Below are 25,198 nucleotides of genomic sequence, written 5' to 3'. Positions count from 1 at the left end.
ACCAAAAGAATCTGGAGAGTTGTCTCCTTTTTTGCTTGTATTTCCACTGGTACCTAGTTCCCTAGCAATGCACCTCCAGGGTTTAACAGAAAGCTCTGAAATAGAAGAGGGATTATGACTTTGTTTGTGGGGCAAAGATGTGGAGAAGCTAGAAGGACTGAATCAGCACCCCCTGCCCTCAAGTAGGAGAAAGGCAGGAAGTGAAGGAGAACCGGGTAGGAGCACAAACATAAGAAAACAGAGGTAGGCTGGGTCCTGAGGCAAGTCAGAAAAAAGGCAAAACAGAGCCCCAGGGGCAATTTGCCCTGAGAAACAAACCTAAAGCCTGAAGAGGATAAAACCCTTCTGACCTCCTAGCGGGTGCTTCCATGATCCCATCATGTCCCCACAGTAACACAGGGTAGTCATGAAAGGGTCCGTGCAGAACAGAGAGCACACATTTTAAAGTTAGACAGACCTGGGTACAAACCCTGGTCCTACCACTTGCTAGCTGTGTGAGCTCAGGCAGGTAAGTTAACCTGAGCCCTGATTTCTCAGATCTGTGTAAGGGAATAATAATAACAGCAACCTATTATTAAGCCTGAAAGTGAAAACATTGGGTGATACAAGGTAAAAACAGAACTTGGCACAGTATATGGGGAGAAGATGGTAGATAGCATGAGTGAAAGGGTTCCCCTTTGTCAAAATACAGAAAACATAATGTCCAGCTGGTGTTGCTCAGTGGTTTGAGCGTCAGCCCATGAACCGGGAGTGCACGGTTCGATTTCCCAGTTCCTAGAGACTACAGACCTCTTCCCTTCTTGGGCGTTAGCTTCCTCAGCTGGAAGAGGAAGGGGTTAGAAGACTAATCTTTCAGGGTCATTCTAGCTCTAAACTTCCTTGACTGCATTTACTTCCAGTGCAAGCTCCATGAATGGGGAAAACAGATGAAAACTCTGAGCTGTCTGTCTCCCCCAACTCCTGTAAAATGGCAGCTTGGACAACCAACATCTGACTGGTAACATTAATAACAATGCCCTTTCAAGACTGGGTAATATTCTGCTGACCTAGTTAGACAGAGGTAGGAAACTTTTAAATATGTATGAATATTATTTAATGAAAAGTAGGAGGCTGACTCCAGCAGCTATAGTGCATATTAATATCTTATTATTATCCACTTTAATGTAGGAGATATACTGGAAACTGCCTTTCCTATAAAATACAATTTGGAGAAGAGAGTACCTCTACTCTTTTCTCAGCAAATAATTGTCCTTTAATGCCAAATTGTGGCAAATAAGCCAGAAAAATCAATTGGGGGGATGAAGTTAAATAATTTAGAAAAAAGGAATCCAGAATTTAATAAATTAATCTAGTCCAAGGCATCTTATAGAAAACAGGGTAGATGTTTACCTTCCATTTTCTGAAATGATATATCCTTGGGAAGGCACACAATAAATTTGAACATTTTCAGAAGTTTTTCCTTTTTAGAGAGATATGAACTAATATATCTATTCAACAAAAAATTCCTGAAAACCTACTGTGAACCCATCAACCATACAGCCACAAACAGGAATAAAATCCATGTTATGCATTGTATCAGCACTTTATTTCTTTTTACTTCTGAATAAAATTCATATATATATATATATATATATATATATATATATACCCTAATATGCAAATAGACCTCACGGAGAAACAACCGAACAACCAGTCACTATGATGTTCACTGACCACCAAGGGGCGTGCATGGAACAGGGAAAAATCAGCAGCAGGTTGCAGAGCGTGGAACATTGCAGGCACTGGCCGCGGCAGGATGGTGGAGCAGGTGAGCGGGGGCGTCAGACCAAGGCAGGACGCTGGTCACTGTCATCAGGTCAAGCCTCTGGTGGTTATTTTGCTCCTGTGTGTCGCAGTCCTGCTGTGCGCTTACACCTGATGCCGGCGCTGGCCCCACTCGCACTTGCTGCCAGCGCTCAACGCCAGCCCCCATCGCTTGGCACTGTCAGCGGGTATGAGAGGTGGCTGCTGGCCCCAATCACCCCTCAGGGCTTCTCCACCTCCCCCAGCTCTCAAGGGACAATTGGGGAAGCAGCTACTGCTTGCACCTGCTACTGGCACCAGCCCTAATCGCTCCACACCATCAGCAGTTGGGAGCAGGGTGGAACCGTCAGTGCATGGGAGCAGGAGTGGGGCTGCCAGCAGACAGGGGACCAGGGGCTGCAGCAGGAGGGATTGGATGGGGGCATGGAGGATGCCCCTGTGCCCATTGCAGCCTTGTGGCTCACAGTTCCTTTCAAGGTGCACGAATTCATACACTGGGCACCTAGTATAGATACAAAAATACTATTTATCTATCCATCAATTGATAGACATTTGGTTGTTTCCACTTTGGGCTATTATAAATAACTAGGGGCCCGGTGCACGAAATTCGTGCACTCGGTGTGTGTGTGGGGGGGGGAGTGTCCCTCAGCCCAGCCTGCCCCCTCTCACATACTGGGAGCCCTCAGGCGTTGACCCCCATCACCCTCCAATCACAGGATCGGCCCCTTGCCCAGGCCTGACGCCTCCGCCAGAGGTGTCAGGCTTGGACAGGGGACCCCCATCTCCCCCCAATCACTGGCTCTGACCCCCGCCCAGGCCTGAGGCCTCTGGCCCAGGAATCATGCCTGGGCAGGGGACCCCCATCTCCCTCTGACCGCCCAGGCCTGATACCTCGGCCAGAGGAGTTGACCCTCATCACCCTCCCTCCGATCACCAATCACCGGATCGGCCCCTTGACCAGGCCTGAGGCCTCCGGCAGAGGTGTCAGGCCTGGGCAGGGGACTCCCAGCTCCCTGCGATCTCCCGCTCTGCCCCTGCCCAGGCCTAACGCCTCTGGCCTAGACGTCCGGCCTGGGCAGCGGGGACCCGCAGTGGCAGCAGCCCCGCGATCGTGGGCTCCGCTTTAGGCCCAGGCAAGGGACCCCTAGCTCCTGGGATTGCCAGCTTCGACCGTGTCCAGCTCCCATCGATGGCTCCACCCCTACTTCCTGCTATCACTGGCCAGGGCGGCAAAGGCGCCTGATTCTCCAATCATGGCTGGGGGGCAGGGCAAAGGCAGCCCCAGGGCCGCCTTTGCCCTGCCCCCCAGCTCTTAGCTCCCCCCTGGGTTTCCGATCACTGTCAGTGGCAGGGGGCTTCTTCCTGCTTTCCCTTTCGCCTCCCTGCATTATGCCTATATATGCAAATTAGCCGCCATCTTTGTTGGCAGTTAACTGCCATCTCAGTTGGCAGTTAATTTGCATATAGCCCTGATTAGCCAATGAAAAGGGTAGCGCCGTACGCAATTACCATTTTTCTCTCTTATTAGTGTAGACTAGAGGCCCAGTGCACAAAATTAATGCGGGGGGGGGGGGGGTCTCCTCAGCCCAGCCTGCATCCTCTCCAATCTGGGACCCCTTGGGGGATGTCAGACTGCCAGTTTAGGCCCAATCCAAGGGATCAGGTCTAAACCGGCAGTCGGACATCCCTCTCGCAATCCTGGACCACTGGCTCCTAATTACTCACCTGCCTGCCTGCCTGGTCGCCCCTAACTGCTCCTCCCCCCCCCCCCCCGCTGGTCTGATCGCCCCTCACTGCCTCTGCATGCCAGCCTGATCGTGCCTAACTGCCCCTCTGCTGGCCTGGTTGCCCCCAACTGCCTCCCCCGCCACCCTAGTTGCCCCTCACTGCCCTCCTGCCAGCCTAATCGCCCCCAACTGCCCCCCCCCTGCCAGCCTGGTCACCACTTACTGCCCCCCCTTCTGGCCTGGTTGCCCCCAACTGCCCCCCTCTGCTGGCCCAGTCACCCCCAACTGCCACTCCCTGCCGGCCCAGTCGCCCCACACAGCCTGCTGTTCAGTTGTTTGGTCATCCCTCACTAACCCCCCTGCCAGCCTGGTCATAGGGAGCCATCTTGTGAGGGTGTGAGGGTTAATTTGCATATTACCTTTTTACTATATAGGATGCTCCTGGGAACATTCATGTACAAGTCTTTGTGTGAACATACATTTTCAATTCTCTTGAATATATACCCAGGAGCTGAATTACTGGGCCATATGGTAACTATGTGTTTAACATTTGAGGAACCTACTAAATGTTTCCAAAAGCAGCTGCATCATTTTACATTCCCACCAGTAACATATGAGGGTTTCAATTTCTCCATCTCCTCCCTAACACTTGTTATTGTCTGTCTTCTTTTAGTACAGCCATCTACAGGTTGGGATGGAATATCTCACTGTGGTTTGATTTGCATTTTCCTGATGGCTAATGAAGTTGAGTATTTGTTTATGTGCTTATTGACCACTTGTGTATCTTCTTTGAAAAAATGTCTATTTATATACATTGCTCATTCTTCAATGGTGGGTTTTTTTGGTGTTTTGAGTTGCAGGAATTCTTTATATATTCTTGATGAAGTCTCTTTTCAGATATATAATTTAGAAATATTTTCTCTCATTCTGTAGCTTCTCTTTTCACTTTCTTGATGCTATCATTTGAAACACAAATTTTAAATTTTGATGAAGTCCAAGTTGTATTTTTGCTCTTTTGCTTTTGGTATCACATCTAATAAATCATTGCCTAACCCAAGATCACAAAGACACACTCCTATGTTTTCTCCTAAGAACTTTATAGCTTTAGCTCTTACAAATAAATAAATATACATTTAAATTATCCTATATAATAAAGAGCTAATATGCTAATGGTCATGATGCCCTCATGCTGTAATGACCAATCAGCAAGAGGCTGCATGCACAGCTAGGCACACATGAGTGGGCGGGGACTTGATTCTGAAGGACTTGACCAGAGGCACAGGTGGGTTTCTGGGTCCCGCCTCCCGCTGCGGCAGCATCAGCTGTGGGACACTCTCTGGGTCCCACCTCCTAGGGCAGCAGTGGGGGTGGCAGCCACAGAATTCTTTCTGGGCAGGAGGGTGGGGCTGTGTGCACGGGAGGCGCATGTGGGGAGGTATTCCCGGAATCATGCAATTTCATGCACCAGGTCATTAATATATATATATAATAAATATATATATATATATATATATATATATATATATATATATATATATATATATATACACACACACACACACACACACACACACATACATACATACACACACATACACACACTGAGTGGCCAGATTATTATGACCACCCCATCAGTACTTCATTGGGCCACCTTTTGCCTTTTAATACTGTGGCAATTCTTCTTGGCATTGACTCCATGAGATGTTGAAAGGTGATGCAAGGAATCTGATACCATGCCTGATGAATAGCACTGTCCAGTTCTGTGAGATTTGATGGTTGTGGAACCAGCTGCCTGATGGCTCTTTTAACTTTGTCCCACAAATGCTGATTTGGATTGAGATCTAGTGATTGTGGGGGCCGCCTAAGCAAGGTAAAGTCTCCCTCATGTTTTTGAAAGCACTCCTGCACAATACAAGCATGGCGCATTGTCCTGTTAGAAGAAGCCATCTCCATTGGGATATGCCATCAACATGATAGGATGAAGTTGATCAGCAATGATATTTAGGTATGTTGTGCTATTCAGATGTTGTTCCACATGAATTAAAGAGCCCAAATCATGCCAGGAAAACATACCCCAAACCATAACACTGACCCCACCAGCTTAAAGGGTTGTACTCATGCATGTGGGGTGCATGCTTTCATGCTGTTTCCGCCAAATTCTCACTCTGCCATCTGCAGGATGCAACTGGAAACGTGATTCATCGGACCACATGACTTTTGTCCAATCCTTGTGTTCCTGTGTGAATTGGAGATGTTTTATCTTGGTAACTGCAGACAGCAAAGGTGTTCGAACAATCCTTCGCCTTCCATATCCCATACTATGCAGTGTACAGCTAATTTGCCTACAAATATCAGGTCGTCATAATAATCTGGCCACTCATAATAATATATATCCCACGTTCAAAGGCTGTTAAATCACGTTGTTTATCCATATCTTCAGAAAAAAATCACTTCTACTGTCGTGGTAAACAACCTGCTTCCCTACTTACAATGGTCTGACCCTCTAGCAACTTCAGTGCGAAATTATAGCTAATTTGCCTATAAACATCAGGTGGTCATAATAATCTGGTCACTCAGTGTATATATTGCCAAAGGAAAAGAGAATAGGGAAGCAGGCAAAGGAGGAAACAGAGGTTGACCATGTTAGAGGAAAAGAAATAGCAGCAGCACCCTCACTGGGAGAATGTCAAACCTCAGGGAGGCCCTGGAAGGTAGCACCTAAACTGATTTCCTCCTGCCCCTCCTCAGACCCCACTTCTAAGAATCCTGAAGAAGTGAGCAGAGTCCCAGGAGAAGACTAATCCAACCTCAGCCTTATGGAAGGATTCTCTGGGGACTTCAACAGCATGCTCTGGGGAGGAACAGGATTTTAGCCAGGAGCCATCAGTCAAATCTCACCTGGATTTTCCAATTCTAACTGCCCTGTGCTTTGTCCCTTTCATGGACTGTGAACAGCATGTCCTAACATATTGTTCCCAAGCCATCACTGGCTGGCAAAGTCACCAAAGGAACACAAAGCAAACTTTTTCCTAGGCCAAAATCATGTAGTTTGTTAGGTGCTTTAAAATCCTACCTTTTTGAAACCTTCTTTAAGCCAAATAAATACAAAAAGGCCAAAAGTTATAGCCAGTGATCTGTTTTTTAACACTGAAACAAGCTCCCCGAGTGTTAATAGGATTCTAGGAAAATGTCCAGCTAATTTAGCAAGTCTCCCTGCAGCAGGACATTTCTGTTAGAAAATGGATTATAAAGTTTTGCAGCTGGTTCTATTTTCTTTTCCCTAAGAGGCTGTAGGAAGTCACTCCCCACCATGATCACCTTTCTGAGTTTCCAATCACTGTCATTGTAATATTGTTGTCTTTTAAGAACGGCCAAGAGATACTATCAGAACTAGACAATGGATAATTTTTATTCCTTTCTCTCCCTCCCCACCTCACTTCCCTTTTCCCTTTTGTGTTGATAAATGATGATTTTCTATAGACAGGGATGATCTCCAAGGAAGCGCTAAGCAGCAGCATTAGCACTGGGGACTTACTCTGGGACCCACTATCAGCCACAGTCACCCCAAACTATATCCCTCGAGGCCTTTCCTCTACACTACCAAAACTCCTCCACAGCCTTCAGTCAATTTTGAGTATGACTTTCTAGATGTCTTTCCAACCAGTATCTTCAAATACATCACCAATATGGTGTCCTCACCCATTACTAGTAAGGAGCCTCCAAGATAGAGCTCAAATATTACATCACCTGTACAGTTCCTTCTGACCCCCCAGCTTGGGTTATAACCTCTTCCATGTACCTACAGTTCTCTTCCTACTCCCCACCAATCACCTACACTTCAGTTTCTTCTATACAGGTATTACCACTTATTAAGTAGTATAATCTTAGAAAAGGCACCTCACTATGCCTCAGTTCCTCATCTGCAAAATGGGAATAATAGTAGTACCTGCTTTATAGAGTTGTTGATGCTGATTAAATGAGATAATAAAGCAGCTAGAATAGTGCTCAGAATATAGCAAATACTCTAAATGTTAGTTGTTCTCATTTTTATATGACAAGGTCTCCATTTATCTGCAGTTTCACTCTCTGAAGTTTCAGGTACCTGTGGTCAACTGCACTCCAAAAATATTAAATGGAAAATTCCAGAAATAAACAATTCACAAGTTTTATATTGTGCACCATTATGAGTAACAGGATGAAATCTCACTCTATCCTGCTCTGTCCCATGCTGTGTATACTAACATACCGATACACCACCCCCACCACCACCATCATTGTTAGTCAATGATGACTTATTAATAATGCGGATTTTGTAATCAAAGAAAACACTATAATTTCAAGAGAAACATCAAAAGTGCTTTATTCAAAGTAATGTCCATCACTAGCCACACATTTCCTCCATCTTTCAGGTAATTTGTGGATACCGTCCCAATAAAACTTTCCTTGTTCTGGGGCAAACCATTCAGAGACCCAATTTTCCACTTATTCGTACGTTTTGAAGTGCTGCTCAGAAAGTGTGTGTGACATCGAATAGGAACAAGTGGTAATCTGAAGGAGCAAGGTCTGGTGAATACAGTGAGTGGGTTAATACTTCCCAGGCAAGATCTTTTAATGTGTCTTTAACTGGTTTTGAAGTGTGTGATGGTGCATCATCATGGAGCAAAATTACTTTGCTGTGTCTTTTGGCCCATTCTGGTCATTTTACGATCAAAGCATCATTCAAATTGATTATTTGTTGTTGGTAGTGATCAGTATTAATGGTTTCACCTAGTTTTAGAAGCTCAAAATACACCAAACCTTTCTCATCCCACCAAATGCAGAGCATTGTCTTCTTTCCGAAGTGATTTGGCCTTATAGTCGATGTTGATGGTTGATCTGGATCAACCCATGATTTTGTGCATTTGGGATTCTCAAAATAAATCCACTTTTCATTGCCAGTCACAATTCGATGCAAAAAAGAATTTCTTTCGTGCCACTGAAGCAACATTTTACTGATGACTTTTCGGTTTTTCATTTGTCTTTCGTTCGGTTGATGTGGCACCCATTTTTCCTTCCTTTAAAATCTTTCCCATTGCTTGTAAACGATCAGAAATTGTTTGCTGAGCAACATTTAATCTTTCTGCAAGTTGTTTTTGAGTTTGACACTCATCTTCATCCAAAAATGCTTGTAATTGTTGGTCTTCAAACTTTTTCGGTTGACCTGTACATTCTTTGTCTTTCACATTGAAATCATCACTTTTTAAGCATTTAAACCAGCATTCACAAGTATCTTGAGATGGAGCATGTTCACCATAAGCTTCCTGAAGTATACAATAACTTTCAGCAGCACTTTTCTTCAAAATAAAGTAACGAATTAAAACTTTCCACAAATGCTCTTTTTTTTAGCACAAAATTCGACATTTTTAAGCATAAAAATATTTATGATGTTAACACCTTCAGAAACTTTGACATATGAAGTTTTGAAGCTTGTTGTCAATACAACAAAATAGCATACATATCAAATCGCATATATATCAACATATGTGTAACTCCATTATTGAAAAAAATCCACATTATTAACCGGCACACCTGGTAGTAGCTGTTTCGGTTATTAGATCAACTGTCATATCGCAGCACTCATGTTCAAGTAATACTTACTTTATGGTAATAATTGTTCTACTTCATTATGTCTTGTTGTTAATCTTTTATCGTTCCTAATTTATGAATTAAGCTTTATCATAGGTATGTATGTATAGAAAAAAAAATGGTGCATCTAGGGTTCTGCACTACTTGCCATTTCAGGCACCCACTGTGGGTATTAAAATGTATCTCCTACAGAAAAGGGGGAACTACTATATTTGCAGGGAGCTTAGAGTCTGGTAAGGAAAATACAGTATTGCAAATGCATTATACCAAGTATTTACCAACAATTCAGTAGCACTTTCACCTCTTCCATATAACATCTACAGAAGCCTGTTGGCAAGACAATAACCCTGAAGCTAAATCACAATGCCAAGTTTGCAGGCGAGGGACAGAGAAGTTATTTGACGTATCAGAGATCTGATCTTTCTGCTTAAATTATGGCTGAATAAGAGGTTTATCTGGATATCTGTTGAGGGGGAGGGGGACTAATGAATGAAGAAATAAATGTATAGAGAGGTTAACTAATTGGACCAAGATTGCACAGTCAATGTGTGACAAGGTCAAGGCTCTAAACCATGTTGCTCACACTACTGACTTAAGCATCTGATTTCCTTCTCACTGCCTTGTAAGTGCTCAATGTTTGCAGAAAGAGTAGACAAGTGAGCTATCCTTGCAGGTGGACCCGGGAGTGAGAGGTGGTGGGCTGCAGTGGACAATCTAGAAGTTAGCAGCTGGGCTTCCAGCTATAACCGTCCCACTCACTCACTGGTGATTCAAGAAAGTCACCTCCCCTCCCTGGGCCCCTGTGTCTCCAGCGGCAGAAAGAGAGGAAAGTTTGCAAATATTGTTAGTATCTGAGTCCTTTCTTCAAACCAAGTCTATAGGGAAGGCCAGTAAGTAGGGGCTTATGTACCAGAGAGGACAAGAAAGGCCAGAGCCCTGACTCTCCAGGAGCCCCTCATTCCCCTCCCTCCTCAGTAGCACCCAAGGTGCTGCTCAGAGCCCAGAGCCCTCCTTAGGGAAGCAGGAAGCATGGTTTTAAAACCCAGGAACTAGAGGAACTTAAGATGCTTCTTGGCTTTGCCATTCTATGACTTGCATAAAATAAATGACCTTGTGCCCTAATGTTATATACCAGTGATCCAACAAAATGGAAATGTGGCTGCAGAGGAACTGACAAAGGATGGCCATCCTGTGAGGTACCAAGAAAGAAGTCTGGCTATAACAGCATGACTTCTCCATCTACCCCAGCCCTCTACATACACAAATACAAACACATTCCCTAAACATATGACAGGGGAAGATTTCTATCAAATGAGTAATCAGAAGAGTCATACATGTTTTAAAGGAGAAATAGAGTATACTGTAAACACATGTAATCAAGGCTCTCAAACAATTCTGGGGAACAGTGTATCAGGGAAAAGTTCCATGAGAAAGTGATGTTCACATTGGATCCTGTATGTAGAAGAAATAGGGCCAGGGAAAGAACATTCCAGGTGGATGGGCCATAGTGTATACAAGTTAGGGAGAAAACCCATGGCTCACAGAAAGAACCATAGAACATGGACAGCAACACGAGAGGGAGAAGCAGCAGGCAAAGGCCGCATTATGCAGGATCTTATACACCGTGCTAAGAATTTGTTATTTTGTTTTAAACTCCTGAAAGGCCAGGGTATTCAATGGATCATTTTCATGGATACTAAAATTACTCAACATGGTGGCAGCAGTGTAGTGGAAAAGATAATTATGGACCAATGTCATTCATGATTAAGTGAAGTGTCCAAGTGGTCAGCAGATGGCAGCAATAAGGAGTGACTTGGGGTTATATAGACTGATGGCTTAGAGCTCAAAACATGTATTTCTATTCGATGTCTTTTTATAAAAGGGGAAAGAATGGTCTAAAGGTAGCAATCTGTTAGCAGGAAGGATGCAGTCTGCCAACCCTGCTGGGTGGTGGTCAGTGAAGCGGTCATTCTATCTCTTGGTCAGGAGGGTGAGGAGGTGAGGGGAACACAAGGTTAGTAGGAGGGCTGGGGCTTTCTGGCAGCCACTGGAATGCTGAAACAGCTATGTGAACAGAATAGAGAGAGAGCCTGGAGGCCTGTTTACCTCACAATCCTATACCCGTTGGCTAAAGATGCTGTTGTAATTTCCTGAGAGATGCTGATCATTTGAACTAAGGTGCTGACAGCAGAGATAAGAAAGGGATAAATATGAAGGATATTGAGTTGTACCCTTGATAATACTTGGTCACATATAATATGTGAGAAGTGAATAAAGGAGGAGTTAAATAGGAGAGGTTTCTGGCATAGCCAACTCGAATGATGTTGATACATTCACTGAACTAGGAAACCAAGTTCAGTTGTGGCAGTCTGGGGCAGCCTACACGGCTTGAGGTAAATCAGACATGTGCCTACCGATCTAGCAGAAGGAGAACCCAGGGTCACGACTCCTAGCATCTCCTTTACAGGCCCTGTTTACCCAGGGCTGGGGTTTGTAATGGATGGACCACCTGCATCAGGAGGGCAAGTTGGAAGCCCCTCCGCCAGACACTGAGAGGATGTATCTGCCTCCAATTAATTTGGACTCTTTTTAAAGGGAATAGCAAAAACTATGCCAAGAGAGTGGTGACTTATAAAGTGGCCTGCTGGAAGGGAGCCAAAACACTGGGCTTGTTTAATTTAGTGTCTGATCAGGACAAGGTTTGGTGCAGATGGGGGGACCACAGAACTCTCCTGAGGGGTGGATTAGGGGCTGAAAATTGAGATTACTAACTTCCAACAATTACTCAATTTAAAACTCAGCCAAAAAGATGTAATTAGTCTTCATATATTTGTTTGGTAATGTTGCCAGCTGCAAACTCCATGATGTTTTACTTCAAAGGGGAAGGAATATGGAAAAGGAGGGAAGGGGACCACCTTATTTTGAAGTTGTTATGCTGGTCAGAAGAGTGCTCACACGCTCTAGCCCCTTTTCTTTAGTATCATTGTCTTCTCTTCCTTGATGTTCCTGCCCACAAGGTCATGGGTTCCCTCTCGCTCCATCCTGAGGTCCTAGCTTTTCCACACAAGTGCATGCAAGGACTGCAATAGGAGCTACCAAGCTCCAGATTGTAAGTTCTTCCAGATCTCCTTATACCCGTCCTGTCTGCTCCTCTTCCTCCTGTCCCCAGCTTTCTGGCTTTCTCTGATTAGACCATGTTCTCTCTCCTCTTCACTTCGGCTTCATAATTCAGGTTCCTTTTTTTTTTTTTTTTTTTTTTTGTCTGACTCCCAGATTTATAATTTGATTTGAATTCTGAAAATATTTCAAGATAAGGCTTTCAGAATCCTCCCTCCGCCACCTGGACATTCTCTGAATGCTGACCTGGGAGCCAAGAAGCTGCTGAGCTGTGCCAATCTCAATAGAAGCATTTGGAGTCCCAGTGCGGGTTCCTATGCCCAGGGTCTCTTCCTACTATCTCTATTATATCAAGCATCTAACCAACATTGCCTTTATTAGTTTTTACATCTGTGTTGCCCACTAGATTTAGTGCTTCTCAGGGGTAGGGTGTGTTTTTTATTCATCTTACTGTCTCTAGCACCCAATACAGAGCCTGGCAGGCAGAAGGTGACCACAGGATATCCACAGTATTGAAGAATGATTTTGTAAGAATTTAGTAAATGACTATATATATATGAATAGAACATTTGCCTATCCAGGACTGACTTAGAGTCCATTATTTGTACTCAACAAAGGCTTGGCTTCAAATCCAACTTCATGATACAGACAAATTACTTAACCTCCTTGTATCTCAGTTTTTAAAAATGATAATGGGAGAACATAATACTTACATATCTCAAAGCTTATATGCTTCCCTCTAAGTGATGCCTTTACCACAAAACTCATCCCCTTTCCTGATTTAATTTCTCCAATATTGCCTGTCTCTCTCTTCCTACTAGAATGTAAACCCCATGAAAGCATGGATTTCTGCCCGACTTCACTGCTAATATCCCTGGAGCCTAGAGAGTGCTTGTTACATGTTAGGCACTCAATAACTATAATAACCATATAATAGGGGTCTTGCAAGGATTGGGTGACAATATATATTACAGCACTGGGCCTGGCACATGCTAAGTACTCAATAACTACCATTATTATAAAACTAGGGGCCCGGTGCACGAAATTCGTGCACTGGGTGTGTGTGGGGGGGAGTGTCCCTCAGCCCAGCCTGCCCCCTCTCACATACTGGGAGCCCTCAGGCGTTGACCCCCATCACCCTCCAATCGCAGGATCGGCCCCTTGCCCAGGCCTGATGCCTCGGCCAGAGGCGTAGACCCCCATCACCCTCCGATCGCCTGATCGGCCCCTTGCCCAGGCCTGACGCCTCTGACAGAGGTGTCAGGCTTGGACAGGGGACCCCCATCTCCCCCTGATCACTGGCTCTGGCCCCCGCCCAGGCCTGAGGCCTCTGGCCCAGGAATCATGCCTGGGCAGGGGACCCCCATCTCCCTCTGATCGCTTGCTCCACCCCCCGCCCAAGCCTGACGCCTCTGACCCAGGCTTCAGGCCTGGGCAAGGGGACCATCATATCCCCCCAATCCCCGGCTCCGCCCCCCGCCCAGGCCTGATGCCTCGGCCAGAGGAGTTGACCCTCATCACCCTCCGATCACCAATCACCGGATCGGCCCCTTGACCAGGCCTGAGGCCTCTGGCCTAGGTGTCCGGCCCGGGCAGCGGGGACCCGCAGCTGCAGCGGCCCCGCGATCGTGGGCTCCGCTTTAGGCCCAGGCAAGGGACCCCTAGCTCCCGGGACTGCCAGCTTCGACCATGTCCAGCTCCCATCGCTGGCTCCACCCCTACTTCCTGCTATCACTGGCCAGGGCGGCAAAGGCGCCTGATTCTCCGATCATGGCTGGGGGGCAGGGCAAAGGCGGCCCCAGGGCCGCCTTTGCCCTGCCCCCCAGCTCTTAGCTCCCCCCTGGGTTTCTGATCATTGTCAGTGGCAGGGGGCTTCTTCCTGCTTTCCCTTTCGCCTCCCTGCATTGTGCCTACATATGCAAATTAACCGCCATCTTGTTGGCAGTTAACTGCCAATCATAGTTGGCAGTTAACTGCCAATCATAGTTGGCAGTTAACTGCCAATCATAGTTGGCAGTTAATTTGCATATAGCCCTGATTAGCCAATGAAAAGGGTATCATCGTACGCCAATTACCATTTTTCTCTTTTATTAGATAGGATAAAGAGCAGATTAAGAGGAAACATTACAATAGGTTGATATGTACTCAGAAGATACAGTCAGGATGACATGAGCATCTGAACCATAATTTATGTTGAAGGAATGTGTGAAATAATCTGGGGCCCATAGGGAACTGTTTTACCTAAGGGCATAGAGCCAGCCTGTGGCAGAACCTAGACAGTATTATTTTTATATAAATTATTTTCTAGTGCTTCCCTAAAATACACTATCAGACTATTTTCTTTGTTAGACACTTCCTTTTTAAGTATCCCTAAGTACGAGAATGTCTCTCTACACCTAATTTTTTCAAAACACACACACATACGCACACACACACTTTTGTGTTCATTTATCAGTCCAATGACATATAAATGTAGAAGAAAATAGAGAAAAAAATCTCTGTGGCCTTCAGCTGGTAATAAAGTTCTTAGATAAGACTCCAAACGCATGATCCATAAGTGAAAACCTAATAAACTGGACTTCAAAATTTAAAACTTCTATCTGCGAAAAGCATAGGTAAGAGACTGAGTGGAAAGATAGGGCATAGATTAGGGGGAAATATTTGCGAAGCTTGTATCTGAAAAGGACTTGCATTCAGAATATATAAGGAACTCTCATTATAAGAACACAAATAAGCCATTTTTTTAACCCATTTTTTTTTAATGGGCAAAAGATTTAAACTGACACTTCATTAAAGACTACTAGTATATATGAATGGAAAATAAGCACATGATAAGCTGCTCAACATAATTAGTCACGAGGCAATCCAAAGTAAAACCACATGAGATATGACTATACACCTGCTGAAATGGCTATAATAAAAATATATAGACAATTCAAAGTAAGCACATGGAGAAACTATAACTCTCTCCTACACTGCTCATAGGGATGTAAAATGGCTCTACTAACTTGGGACAATTTGACAGTAGTTGTTTTGTTATGCTGAACATGAATTTACTATATGCTCCAATGTTTCCACTCCTAGAAAACAACCCAAGAGAAATGTAATCACATGTACACTCAAACATATGTACATGACTGTTCATAACAGCATCATTCATAATAGCCTAAAAGTGGAAACAATTCCAATGCTCTTATGCTAAGTGAAATAAGCCAGTCAATAAAGGAAAAATACCACATGATCTCACTCATTTATGGACAATAGAGACCATTATAAACTTTTGAACAATAATAGATACAGAGGCAGAGCTGCCTCAAACAGATTGTCAAACTGCAGCGGGAAGGCCGGGGAGGGCTGGGGGGCAGGAGGTAGGGGGGTAAGAGATCAACTAAAGGACTTGTATGCATGCATATAAGCATAACCAATGGACATAAGACACTGGGGAATAGGGGAGGCTAGGGGACTGTCTAGGGCGGGGGGATAAAATGGACACATATGTAATACCCTTTGTAATACTTTAAGCAATAAAAAAAAAAAAAAACAATTCCAATGCTCATCAACTGGAGAACAGGTAAAGAAAATGTGGTACATCTTTTCAGTAGAATAGTATTCAGCTGTAAAAATGAATGACACATACTAAACATGGATGGATATCAAAAACATGCTAAGTGAAAGATGCAAAGTGTGACTATACAATATATAATTCCATTTATATGAAATGTTCAGAAATGGAAAATATATAGTGTCAGAGAGCAGATCAGTACTTGCCTAGGGAGTGGGAGAGAATATTACAAGGGGAACTTTTTGAGATGATAAAAATGCTCTAAAATGAAATCATGGTGACAGTTGTAAAACTATTCATTTACTAAAAATCATCGAATTATACCTTACATTGGTGAATTTTATGGTATGTAAATTATACTTCAACAAAGTTGTTAAAACAACCAAGAAAAAAAAAGTATTTATCTTAAATATCAGATTGTGGCCTTGAGGCATGTACAAAGGGATTTTGTTTGGCGGGGTTAGAAGGGGCCACTGGTGAATTACAAAATAAAGTGCCACTAGTATATAATTAGTAGCAGTAGCAGCCATGCTCTTGAAGATTAATAGTTACAGTGCTAGAAATTCAAAATCTTGCTTATTTCCTGGTCTCCCTAAGATCTGGATGTTGGCATGTTTAGACTTCCCACTTGCAATTATCCTCCCTATAAATTGAAATAGGATTAACTAATTATAGTGGTGCCTTCAGACATAAACCACATCAAGCACCCTGCTAACCAAGAATTGTCCTATCTGCGAAAGTATGCCAGAGAGCTTTAAAATCTCTGGTATCTGTTTTGAGACCCAGAACAAGGGGACTAAGCCAACCCATAAAACTTCCATAACCTTATTTTCTTAAGATGCTGCTTTTAATAAGATAATCCTTTTCTCAAATATATATATTGTGGGTCTCAGTAGGTCCAACATAGAAAGCAGCAGTAGGTCTATCAAAGCACCAGGACTCAGTGTTAGAGGCCATGGATTTAGATCTTGGTCCTGACATGAACCAGCCTGTAGCTTTAGCCAAGTAATTTAACTTTTTAGCCTTAGATTATTTAATCCCCCAAATGGGACAATCCTGCCTACTCCATAAAACTATTGTGAGAAATAATAAAAATAGTATGTACGAAGTGCCTGACCCAGCAGGCACTTTATATATGTGTTGAATCTGAATAAAGGATATAGCCACAATTCCTGGATATGACAAGGCTTTCCAGAGTTTGGCCCCAATATTCCTGTCTGTTCTAATCTTCCAGTAGGAAAATTCCCTATTCCAATCAACTCAGACTTCTAACCAACTACCACCATGCAGTGATTCAGGCTGCTTCCTCTTTTCTGGCAACCTCCTCCCCTACTGTATTCAGTAACCCTAACATCGTTCAAGACTCAGCTTAAAGCCCATCTTTTCCATGATGTTTAGTCTGACCACTAACTCTTTGTTTAAATATATTTTTACTAGAGGCCCAGGGCACAAATTTTTGCGTGTGTGGGGTCCCTTGGCCTGGCCGGCGATTGGGGCCAATAGGGGCTGTCTCACCCAGTCCAAGCCAACCTGGGTGGCCAGCCGGAGAGGGGCCATAGGAGGGCTCCAGGATATGTCCAGCCCTCTTGCTTAGTCCCGATCAGCTGGACCCCAGAAGCAAGCTAAACTACCGGTTGGAGCTTCTGCCCCCCTGGTGGTCATAGTGACTGGTGGGTCAGACACTTAGTATGTTATGCTTTTATTATATAGGATTGATTTCAGAGAGGAAAGGGAAAGGGAGAGAGAGAGAGATACAAACATCAATGATGAGAGAGAATCATTGATCAGCTGCCTCCAGCACGCCCCACACTGGGGATAAAGCCTGCAACCCAGGCATATGCCCTGACTGGGGACTGAACTGTGACCTCCTAGTTCATAGGTCGATGCTCAACCACTGAGCCACACCACTGGGCTGACCATTAAATCTTTAAACAACTCATGGGATACTTAATTATATACTTGAAAAATATTATATCTGTTTGAACATGTCTTATTTCCTTTGGTATAGAATGCATTTCTAGAAGTACACCAAGACTTGTTTACCTCATTATATATCCCTTCAGACTCTCACAGGGTCTGAAGTAGGACAGGGATCTCAAATTATTTGTTTTATCTAACTGAGGGATTCCTCAAAAGATAATTTGAAAACCCCTATTCAAGTCAATCTTTATCATTTTATAGATGAAAATCTTGTCCTCAGATAGGAGAAGTAATATTCAAGGTCATATGAGTACTTTGGTATTAGAGCTGGAAGCATAATTCAGGTCTCCTGAGGCAGAGACCAAGGCTGTCCTTCAACATCAGTTCTCCACATGTTTAGGACTACAGCTTTTAGCTGGAAACATGGTCACTCAGGATGAAAACTTCATTTCTCATCCTCCCTTTAGCTAAATGTGGATAAAAATATGTGTCACCTAACTGCATCTTCTCTTTTCTCCCCCTAACCCCTTCATCCTTGCTGCCTGGAACATGGATGTGATGATACAATTCCACAGTGAATCATGAGATTGAGGGCCATGGCCCAGAGATGGCAGAACAGAAAGCTGAAAGAACCCGATACCCTAAGGCTTTCAAGGACCAAAACCAGAGCCATAATACCACCTCTGGACTGCCTACATCTAGACTTTTATATGGGAGAAAAATAAACTTCTATCTTATTTATGTTGCTGTCATCTTAGATATATATTTGAATATTATTGGCAGCTTAACTGATTCTATTATCCCTCCTATCAACTCTTTGATGCTCTTAGCTGTTCACATTGCCTCTAGACATATATCATAAGCCATTCTTTCATTCATTCAAGAATTCACTCAATAGCCATTCAAAGTTCATGGACATTCTGCATAGCATAAATCTAAGAGGGGACTATGGTGGACACAAGAATTAAATGTACAGACCCTGCGCTTAAAAGTCATGGGCATTGGATGAACTTCTCACTCTCTTAATTCATATCATGGTTCTTATGCCTGGAAAACATTCATCTCAGAATTTCTCTGGCAATCCCATCTCAAATAATCTCACTGTTTCCAGTAACATACTGTTGATCAGACCATTTGTGCTTAATATATTCCAGTTGCCTCTCTACATCCATTCTCTGCCCTTATCCACTCTTTTCTTTGCCCAGAGAGGCTTATCTGTATGGGCTACATCCATGGGCTCTCTTGCCCTCTGATTTCTGGTTGGGTTGGTCAATAAGAACTGCTGGAAAGAGATCATAGGGAAGTAAGAGAATGAGCTCTATGTATTTATTTTTCTCAGCTCCCTCCCTGTGGGGTCATTTTAGGCCAACTTTGTTCCTCAACTGAAGGCCACTGTCCCACTCAAGGTGGCCCACAACATGACTCTTTACTATTGGGTTCTGGTAACCATTCCTTCCCTTCACACCATTGAAGCTATTACTAGCTCCAGGGAATGGCACTATATCCTGTGGTTTCCCCACACACTGCCCACACCTTGTAAATAGCCCACTTATTAAGCCCTACACAAATGATCCTAATGTGAGGCTGCCATCTGTTTCCTGCTAGCAGGCTGGCTGATACAACATGCGTCCCAATTTTCAGTTCAAAATATGTAGGCACTAGACATACAGCACCCATCAGAATCATCGTTAAGAAGGGTGTTAGAGTAAAAGGAAGATAGTTAGCAAAATTTAGTGCATAGAGAATCTGACTATAAGAATAGCATCATGACCACTAACTTTTGATACAAGATTTGGTTCTCATGTACCTGAGCTATGCACAGTCCTCTTTATGTATCTATTTTCTTGTTGCTTTTTTGGGGGGGAGGGGGGGCGAGTGGGTATCCTGGACCAGACACTATGTTTTTCAAGCAGTCTAGTCTTGAAATATTTTATTAAGAAGTGGAACCCATTTCTAGATGGAACCCACAGTCACTGGACAAAGTACATTTTTCCACCAACATGTATCAGAAACTCAAGTATAGTATTTTCTGCCAATTCCACTAGTATCTTCATTTAGGATCATTAAAGTGCTCAATATACCTATTTCAGAAGCACAATCCACATTTGTTGAAGAGTGAAATGTAAAACCAAATTATCATTTCCTATTCTTTACTAGTAATCAAAGTATTGCTGATTACAGAGACCAAAACCTATGCATCCAATGTGAAGAACAATTTCAGACCCTGGGTTGTGCAGGGAGGGAAAGAGGAAAGGAGAGGAGAAAGGTGTGGTAGACAGAACAATGCACTCCTCTCCTAAAATGTCCAAATCTTAATCCCTAGGACCTCTGATATGTTATCTTACATGAAAAAAGGGACTTCATAGACATGATTAAGTTAAAGATCCTGAGATGGACATACTCTTCCAGATTATGTGGGTGAGCCTAATATAAATCACAAGGGTCCTTAGAAGTGAAAGAGGGAGGCAGGAAATTTGGTGTCAGAGTGATGCAGCATGAGAAAGGCTCAAGCCACCATTGCTGGCCTAGAAAATGAAGGGGAACCACAAGCCAAGGAATGCAAGCAGACTCTAGAACAGGGGTGGGGAACCTTTGTTCTGCCATGGGCCATGTGGATATCGGTCACATCCTTTGCTAAATATAATGCACTTAATATAAATTTATATTGCTATGGGAAAAAAGCTCCTACATTCATGAATTTTGAGTCCCTCCTGTGGTTGCCTTGGCAGGGCCAGACCAAATGATTCTGTGGGCCTTATACAGCCTGAGCTGTACATTCCCTACCCCTTTTCTTGAAACTAGAAAAGGCAGGAAAATGAATTCTCCCCAAGAGCCTGTAGAAGGAATGCAGACCTGCTGATATCCTGGTTTTAGGCCAGTGTGACCAAGTTTATCCTAAACTGTAAGATAATAAAATGGTGTTGTTGTTTTAAGCCACCAAGTTTATGGCAACTTGTTACATCAGCAACAGAAAACTGATACAGAGTGTATGACTGAAATGTCCAGGCCTGGAAACTACCAGGGGAAGGAAGAGGGACTGGGACCTGATGGACGGCGGAGTCAGAACACATTGCGGGCAGTACATCCAAACTGTGCACCACTTGAGAACCTGCACTGTGGGCAAGTTAAATTCACTAAGAAACAAATCTGCTCTTCATCTCAGAGGCTCACACTCATAAAATGCTCCCATGCCCTTTGTGTCACCCAGTAGAAGCATTTTCTTTTTCTCAGGGTTTCTGGAAATTAGTAAAACTTCTGTATTTTGTGAGAGATCTTTATCGACTTCATTCAAAAGGATACGCATCTGTCTTATACCTTATTCTGTAGCTTCCTGGTAGCCATATTGTAGCAATGAATTACGCATTAAAAACAACAATTTTTAAAAGTTCCAAAGCACAGAGTCTACAGAGCACCAGTACCCATTATTTGCATTCTATGAAAACCCACTGCATGCTCTCCCCACAGCTGCCTGTCTCTGAATGGGCCTTACCACGCTCTGGCCCAGCTGCTCCCGAAAGAAATAATCCATGTTTCTCTTCTGCAGGCTGTCAAGGTAATGCTGAAAGCGGGTGTATGTATATGGGTAGCAGTAGGCAAATTGGTAAACATCTTCTTCTCGGTCAAAACAAAATGCAAAGGACATCACATAATTCTTCCTATGGTCCGGGCAACGGTAGTAGTAAACATTTTTAGGTGGCAGCCTTTGCCTGAAAGATACAAAGAAAGACATTTGGGTATTTCAAACAATCGCTCTAGCTTCAAATGGGAATAAGCAGAAATAAATGCACAAGAAAAACTGTGACATCAAGACCCCAGGTCGTGGCCAGGGGCAACAGCTCACACCACCTGTGGTCGCCAAGAGACTGGAATCTGGCAGCACTCTTCAAATTCCAGCCCTACCCTTTGTCAGCTGCTTGGACAATGCAATGTTACAGAAAGCTGAGCAAGTTGTATTCTTTGTTTATTCTTATTGTGAGTACCTTTTATATGCCCAGGCATCACGCTAGACTCTTGATGTGTGAGGGTAAATAAGATAGGCAAGGTGTTGTCCTCATGGAGTATATCCTATAGTGGGAAGCACTCAATAAAATATTAAAACTAAGTATACAAAATAGTCATAGACTCTAAAAATGCTTTGAGGGGAAATAAAGAGTGTGATAGTATAATGACATAAATACGCGATGCCTGCTTTTTCTGGGAGAGTCAGGTCTTTGTATTACAAGACTATTTCAGACCTCTCAAAAGAATGTGCATTGTGAATATTCAAGGGAGGAGAAATTATTCAACACTTCTTTAGATTATTACTATTATTTTTCTACAGAACATTTTGCTCAACCATCATGCTCATTCTCCAAAAAGGAATACTAAAACCATACACGAGAAAAGGCAAAATGTTCCAGTCATAATTCCTATAACTTCTTTATATTCTCACACCTCACAGGTTCACCACACCCCGCCACGCGGTATGACATCGAAAGCATTCACACATACAAAGAAGGCCTCTCATTTCTGTCCCTTCAAATCCTGTTAATCGTACAAAACCCCTCACAAACTGTGCCTTTTCCAGGATCATCCATCGACAATTTGAGGCCAGTTCAGCTCCCACATTTTGTAGTAACTTGCTCTTTTATTGACTGCTTCCTAAGTCTTATCCATTAGGATCAGTTTGGAAGATCCTTGAGGACAAACACGTTTTTTGTTTGTTTGTTTTTTGGGGGGGCAAGGGGTTCTGGCACAGTGGATGGGAGTTGTGAGGTTCACCTGGAATGGCTTAGCATTCAACTGAGAAGCCAAGAAGCACAGAAACATATGGAGGAAAGTGTGAGGAGGAGGGCACCAGGCATGAGGTTGAGACAGAGAAGCATCAATCAGATGCTCAAACCTCAGAGGGAAGGTAGGGGAGGGAGGGGGTAATGGGGAGAGATCAACCAAAGGACTTGTATGCATGCATATAAGCATAAGCGATGGATGCAGACAACAGGGGGTGAGGGTGAGGGCAAGACTGGGGGGGGGAGGGGACAATAGGGGGATAAAGACACATTTGTAATACCGTAATCAATAAAAAATTTTTTTTTAAAGTGAGATGATTAACCATAGAGCTTCCTCAAAGGAGAAAGTGGAAAGTTTTGGTCAGAGAAGTAAGCTGGAGAGAGAACAGACAGAGAGGATAGATGATGTTCTACATTTGTAATGTGATTGAACGTGCAGGAATAGGAGGTTGCTGGAATAAGCTAGTCGCAGGGTTTCAGAGTTGTATGCAGGGAGAATGCTAGTGAAAGCGGCTTTGAGGTCTCCAGCCAAAGTTCTGTGATAGTCACTTCAGGCCCTGACTCAGAGGTGTGAGTCTAAGCCTCCCAGAGCACAAGGTGAGCATGCCTTCATGCCCAAGTGATTCCTACAGTCACAGGTCCCTCAGGTTATGATGCTGATCTTTTCAACTCTTCATTTACTAGTATATCTGATAAGGGCCATGCTTTAAATCTAATCACCTCAGTTTTCTCCTATTCTAGCCAAGTTTAGTAACTTGACTCTGAGAGCCTGCCATATCCACCAAATTTGATTATGTGCTATCAGGAGAATTCATCTAATGCCTACAGCTGTCACAGCTTCCCTCCTGAGTGGGTCGGATGCCTAACCCGATTTGCAGACAGAGTGAAGGTAGTGGGCCCTGGGGTAATCATTCAAGGAAGCTGAGATGTTGCTCAGGGCTTAGATTTTCCAGACCCTGCTACAGGCACAAACAAAAATCTATGTGAGATGGGCTCAGCAGGACAAATTCATGAGGGCTTTCAAGTACTAGTAATGCAAAGAATAAAGGAAAAGAGGAATGGGAGTGTGTGGGAGAAATGTGTCTCTCATTTGGAATGCACTTCTGGTTTTCTCTTATTTTGTTTTTTATAGTTTCACTGTCTCAGGCATGGTGTTAAATGTTTTATATGCATTATCATTTAATCATTGCAATAACTCTCTGAGCTAGGGGCTATTAACATTCATTTTACACAGCTGAGAAAATAGAAGCTCAGAGAGGTAAAATTCCCCGGGGGTTGCAATGTTAGTAAGCAGCAGAGTCTGTAGCAGACATAGGCTAGTGCAGTGGTCGTCAAACTGCTGCCCCTTGAGTGTGGCTCTTCCACAAAATACCACGTGTGGGCGCGCCCGTACAGTGCGATTGAAATTTCGTGGCCACACTCAAGGGGCCAAAGAGCCGCATGTGGCTCACGAGCTGCAGTTTGCTGACCACTGGGCTAGTGCAACTCTGAAGACTGTGCTCAAGGTCCCTGTAGCATCTTGTCACTTAGCTTTCTCCCCTTACCACCTGACTCAGAGTTTTACCTCCTGCTTCCAGAAAAATCTGATCGCACAGTACTCGCCCTAAAACTCTCCAAACAACTCCGCTTCCTCACATTGCAGTTTGGCCCACAACACTCCCCAAGATCACCCTGTAATCCCAGCATCAACAGCCATTTCTCCATCCTTGTGCCTATATTTTATTTATATGAGCAAATTAAGTCCCTAACACAACTTTGTGTCATACCTCCAATACCTCTGTGTTTTTGTATTTGGTATTTTCTCACCTTGGACTGCCCGTCCTGCCATCTTAATTACTTGGTAAACTCTGACTCACAGATGTGGCATATTATAGATTGTCAATAAAGGTTTAAATATTTTTAAATTAACTAATTGATTAAGAAACAAACGAATGTATAAATAAATGCCTATCCTTTAACATACCTCCTCAGAAGCCTTCTCTGACTATTCATTCTTCATTAATTTTCTCTACTTTGACATATATTTAAACATGTCTTATCACCTGGTTTGTTTCTTAACAATGAGCAACAAAAGTAAATGGAAGTTTCTTCAAAGAAAAGGTAGGATTCTTGAATACAGGAACAACGTCACCTTTTCCTTCTCTCGCTAGCAGTGGTACAGAGAGGTGTCAAATAATACTTGCTTATTCTAAAAAGCAATGGTAAAAGAAAAAGAAGACTCATCTCCTAAGATAAATGGTAGGAATCACAGGGGCCAAATCTTAACTCAGCATGAAGTCAAGACTCTTTAACACTGGGCTGAAGGGAAAGCATAAAGGTCCACATCACAGGGGAAGACAAGTGTGGGAAGCTTCAAGAGATCCCATAAAGAAAGTTCCTGTACTTGGTGCGAGGTTAGACAAGGCAGCCTTCTGATCTCATTTAACACAGATAGTCTGAGATACCAATGAAAGCAATAATGATAATAATAATAATTCTTAATATGTATATTAGGAATTATATTATTCACTGACCATGTGCTAGGCCATTCTAAGTATTTTATATTGTATTAACTCCTTTAATTCTCAGAACAGTCCTCTGAAGTTATTCCTATTATCCCTATGATAGCATAAAAATAAGGCAGGATAGGTTCAAGAATGCATGACTCCACTGAAGACTCTGGGAAGGAAATAGTC

General features: G+C 43.4%; 1 protein-coding gene across 1 annotated transcript in view; it reads right to left on the bottom strand.

The window, feature by feature from the left end:
• Window positions 1-25,198, bottom strand: part of AGBL4 (AGBL carboxypeptidase 4) — a 594,219-nt gene that overhangs the window by 416,867 nt on the left and 152,154 nt on the right. The window contains exon 2 of the mRNA XM_059689649.1: window positions 21,245-21,461. Coding sequence (XP_059545632.1) covers window positions 21,245-21,461 — 217 coding nt within the window. The remainder of the gene's footprint in view (window positions 1-21,244; window positions 21,462-25,198) is intronic.

Source organism: Myotis daubentonii, chromosome 3, assembly GCF_963259705.1.
Source record: "Myotis daubentonii chromosome 3, mMyoDau2.1, whole genome shotgun sequence".
NCBI classification, from domain to species: Eukaryota; Metazoa; Chordata; class Mammalia; order Chiroptera; family Vespertilionidae; genus Myotis; species Myotis daubentonii.
Note: the sequence above shows the minus strand (reverse complement) of the source record. Positions and strands in the feature narration are given on the sequence as shown.